General features: G+C 34.7%; 1 protein-coding gene across 1 annotated transcript in view; it reads left to right on the top strand.

The window, feature by feature from the left end:
• Window positions 1–5000, top strand: part of LOC144969501 (uncharacterized) — a 26748-nt gene that overhangs the window by 12033 nt on the left and 9715 nt on the right. Inside the window, exons 6-8 of the mRNA XM_078908630.1 lie at window positions 555–760; window positions 1622–1696; window positions 2898–3036. Coding sequence (XP_078764756.1) covers window positions 555–760; window positions 1622–1696; window positions 2898–3036 — 420 coding nt within the window. The remainder of the gene's footprint in view (window positions 1–554; window positions 761–1621; window positions 1697–2897; window positions 3037–5000) is intronic.

Genomic DNA, 5000 nt, shown 5'->3' with positions numbered 1-5000 from the left:
ACCTTGTAAAATTCAATACCTATATTCTGCCATGTACAATATTATGGACATTAGAATTAGGATCTTTAAGTTTTATTAAGTTAAAGAACCAAAACACTCAAAGTCACAATAATGAAGGTACTGCACCATGTTCTGATACAAATTTTATAGGTTAAGCTCTTATTCAATGTTAACCATAAGGTGGGCGTCCCGATAGCTCAGTTGGTAGAGCACTCGCTTCGGATGCAAATTAACCGAGATCGAACTCGAGTGCAGTGATAATTTTTTTTTTCTCTGATCCACATATCCACTCAGCACTGATTGAATAAGTGGGGTTGTTAGATCTGGCGATAAGTACTTTGCGACAGACCAGCATCCTATCCAAAGGATAGCAAGTAATTGATGTTGTCCATTGGCCTGAGGGCTCTGAAGGACTACAACAACTACACCAAACCACTCGGTCCATCCCGATATGGTAATGTTTTGAGACGAATGATCATTAATTAGTTATCCGTCGTCTACACTATAATAATAATAATAATATAATTTGTCTCTTTCATCAATTCTCCATACAGTAAAAGATGAAGTCGTGATCCTTGCAGACGATTCCGAGAGTACACGAGACTTCTCAGGTTTGGATTATTTCTACAACAATGACAGCAAACGGTTTCTAGATTCAGTCATAAAGAATACGGACTTTAGCCAATGTAGATTGGCTGTTTACATGTTTAGCAGAGATGTACGAGGTCTTTACGGAAACCTAACAACGAACCATGTTGCCGTAAGTATTTATTTTAACTCTGTCCTTAGCGACCATTTTCCGGATTTTCCCCATACATCCGACATAAAAATTGATTTAAAAAAACAAACTAAATACATGCTTTACATAATTTTGTTAGCAAAACAAGCTCTGCAACAGAGCATTAACTCTCTTCTTACAGATCATTTTCAGTATTTTCCCAAAATGCCAGGCCTACCCAGCAGAAAAATGGATTTTTAAAACTCAAACAAGCTCTCTACAACACAACTTTATGTTCTTATTAATTAAACAAAGAATTTTCTTCAATCTATGTGATGTACAAAATAATTCTGAATAAGAAAAATGTATTGTGTGTCGTAACAAATGTGACGATTTTGATGCAGGAGGGAGTTAAGCTTCTCATAACGATTACAAAAAATTTCTTTAAATTTTGTGACGTACAAAATAAATCTGAATGAGAAAAATGTTGGTTGCATCGTAACAAATGTGAGGATATTCCTATGGTTGGTAAGGAGAGGGTTAAAGTCAGTTTTTTAAATAATTTTAACTCACACACAAACACACACACAGACAGACACACACACACACACACACACACACACACTCATAAGTTTGTAAATGTACGTGTTTGTCTATTTATTTGTGTGCAAAACAAAACAAAAAAAAAAAAAAAAAAAACACTGTATATCCAAGGTGAGTGTATTCAATTCCTCTAAAATAAAAATCTAAAAAGGATAGATCTATATGAAACAGTGCCAGACAAAGCATTGTTTCATATTATATTATTACACACTTTTTCAGATCTTTATCTTACACCAGTGCCTGCTCTCTAATTCCTCAATTTGACAATTCCTCTAAACGTGATACATTTGTCTTTCTCAGCTTGATCAAACAGTAAGAATTATGACGGCCTCTGATAATGGCTTTAGCACAACAAACACTGCAGACGCCATCACGGTGAGAAATATGTTGCTGCTGCTGCTACTGTTGTTGTCGTTATTGATAGTGTTGGTGTTGTTGCTGTTGTTGCTACTGTTGTTGTTTTTGTTGTTCTTCTTGTTGTTGTTCTTGTTTGTTGTTGCTGTTGTTGCTACTATTGTTGCTGTTGTTACTTCTTGTTGTTGTTGTTGTTTTTGTTGTTGTTGTCGTTACTTCTCTTGATGTTGTTGTTACTACTGTTGTTGTTGTTGTTGTTGTTGTTGTTGTTGTTGCTTCTCTTGATGTTGTTGTTACTACTGTTGTTGTTGTTGTTGTTATTGTTGCTTCTCTTGATGTTGTTGTTACTACTGTTGTTGTTGTTGTTGTTGTTGCTTCTCTTGATGTTGTTGTTACTTCTGTTGTTGTTGTTGTTGTTGTCGTTACTTCTCTTGATGTTGTTGTTACTACTGTTGTTGTTGTTGTTGTTGTTGCTTCTCTTGATGTTGTTGTTACTACTGTTTTTGTTGTGTTTGTTGTTGTTGCTGCTCTTGATGTTGTTCTTACAACTGTTGTTGTTATTGTTGTTCTTGTTGTTGTTGTTATTATTGTTACTGTTTATTGTTGTTGCTACTGTTTTAGTTTTTTGTTCTCACAAAATTGTAAAATTGATTAATAAATCAAACTATAAGCGTTTAGGGTTACACATATTTTGTGTGTTGCTACCTGCGGATGTGTGAGTTTTTCTTTCTTTCTACTAAGCGCGTAGCATCAATAAAGTACAAAAACGTCTTTCCATAATACATTAATTTTCATTTCATCAAGCAGCCATAGTATTGTCCTCCTTCCCAATCCCCACCTCCATCCGACCTGCGGATGTTGTGAGTTTTTTGTTTGTTTTTTGTTTTCTTTTTTTAAAAATCTCTCCTTGCCTGTTATTTTCAGAATTTTGCTCGAAACTTCTTACCCACCAAACACAAAAATATATTTTTCAAACAGAATAGTAACGAGTATATTCTATATTTTGTTCAAAACAATGAGCTCTGCTGCAACACAGTGTCGATTTTTTATAGCTATAATTATAACAAAATAAATGAAATCAGAATAAGAAAACTGTTGGTTACATCGTAACGAATGTGACGATTTTCCTATGGGTGGTAAGGAGAGGGACAACTAAGCGCATAGCTTCAATAAAGTATGAAAATATATTTCCATAATACATCACATTAATTTTTCATTTCAGCAAGCAGCCACAGTCTTGGCCTCCTCCCCTATCCCCACCTCCAACAAGTACATCCTGTTGATGACGGACGGTCAACCCGATGATATCGATGAGGCAGTCCGGGCAGCTAGGACCGCTCGTTCCTCTGGCATCAAGATTGGTGAGTTCTCCAAATAAAATATTTAAAAAATAAATTGAGCAGTATATAGCAGGCAATCCTGGCCGCTAGGACCGCTCGTTCCTCTGGCATCAAGATTGGTGAGTTCTCCCAAAAAAAATATTTAAAAAATAAATTGAGCAGATAGCAGGCAATCCTGGCCGCTAGGACCGCTCGTTCGTCTGGCATCATGACTAGTGAGTTATCAAAAAAATTTTTGTTTTAATTGAGCAGTATATAGCGCAATATCTACTAAATGTGCTCAAAGCGCTTTACACGGGGTCTCTGGTCAACAGCAACATTTAACGCGTAGGACGGGACATGCCGCCTGTTAGGCGATATTACAATTTTTCGGACAAAGACAACGTTGTTAACGGCCAGGTACCCATTTTACACCCGAGTAAAGAGCCTTTTCCAAGGACTCAACTATGCGCCGAGCGCGAGGCTCGAACCCAGGAACTTCCGATCCGAAAGCGAGTGCCATACTACAAGACCACATCGCCGCACAAAGACTATCTAGTTGTCTGTAAACGGCATTAAATTGGGATGGATCTGGTGCTTAAAATTAATTTAGATTAGAATAAATTTTAACATTTTAATCTAAAATTAATGTTTTCATTGAGGAGGGTGACGTTTGTTTCTTAAGCCTAAAAAACAGCAACAAACAAGTATACCAAAAAAAGCAGAAGAAAACAACAACAAACAAACAAAAACAACAATAATTTAAAAAATAACCAAAAACAAACTAACGAACAAATAAATCACTATTTATATCCTAATTCCAATTGTCATGACGTCAAGCTCAATTTTCTTTCTCTCTTTCAATGCGTCACGATACCGAATTGACACTCTTGGTTACATTTAGATTGACTTCTTCTTCTTCTTATCATCATCATCATCATCATCATCATCATCATCATCATCATCATCATCATCATCATCATCATCATCATCATATTATTATTATTATTATTATTATTATTATTATTTATTCTTATTCTTATTATTACTACCTACTATTTTTATTTCTATATTATTATTATTATTATTATTATTATTATTATTATTATTATATTATTATTATTATTATTATCATCATCATCATCATCATCATCATCATCATCATCATAATCATCATCATCATCATCATCATCATCATCATCATCATCACCATCATCATCATTATTATCACTATTATTTTTATTATACTTAAAGAAAACAAACGATCTAGTCTGCTCGTTGAGTTATTGAAAACCCTATTGTTATATTTGTCGACCTCCTAAGAAGGAAATGACCACTCCCACATCCTTGTCATCCCGACTATTCATTATATTGTTCAAGATGAGTCACCCATGTCTGACGCTCCTTTATAGATAGCATGAAGTTGACGTCACTCAAGTATTTGTTATTGCTTTTTGTCATCCGCGGTAATGAGTAATTCTCACTAAACTTAATTTACCAGACATTAAACGTTAAAGGTTATACCTAGTTTTGTGTGTTGGTCCCGTTATACTTCCTGATAGCAAGCAATGTTGTGAGCTTCTAAGCACAGCGCATACTATCTATGGTGATATTATTATGAATAAGATGATTGTGGTACATCATCCAGTGATGATTCAGGTTTAGGGAAACATCGCGTCATCATAGTGAAAGCAGGATTTAATCGATCGGATTTACGTGATTCCCCAGATGCGTCACACTCATGTTGCCGTCAGGAAAACAAAAACAAACAAAACAAAAATAACCCCCACCCCCCCAAAAAAAAAAAAAAAAAAAAAAACAATAAAATTATGACAAACAAACAAATAAAAATCCCATATAAAAGGGAAAAAAAACCCCCAAAACCCAACAAAACAAATACAAAACAAAACAGAAATAAAAATCCCATATAAAAGGGGAAAAAATACCCCAAAAACCCAACAAAACAAATACAAAACCAAAAAGAAGGATAAAACAAAAACAAACAA

This window comes from Berghia stephanieae, chromosome 3, assembly GCF_034508935.2.
Source record: "Berghia stephanieae isolate SIO BIC M18660-M18661 chromosome 3, UCSD_Bste_1.3, whole genome shotgun sequence".
Taxonomy (NCBI): domain Eukaryota; kingdom Metazoa; phylum Mollusca; class Gastropoda; order Nudibranchia; family Aeolidiidae; genus Berghia; species Berghia stephanieae.
Note: the sequence above shows the minus strand (reverse complement) of the source record. Positions and strands in the feature narration are given on the sequence as shown.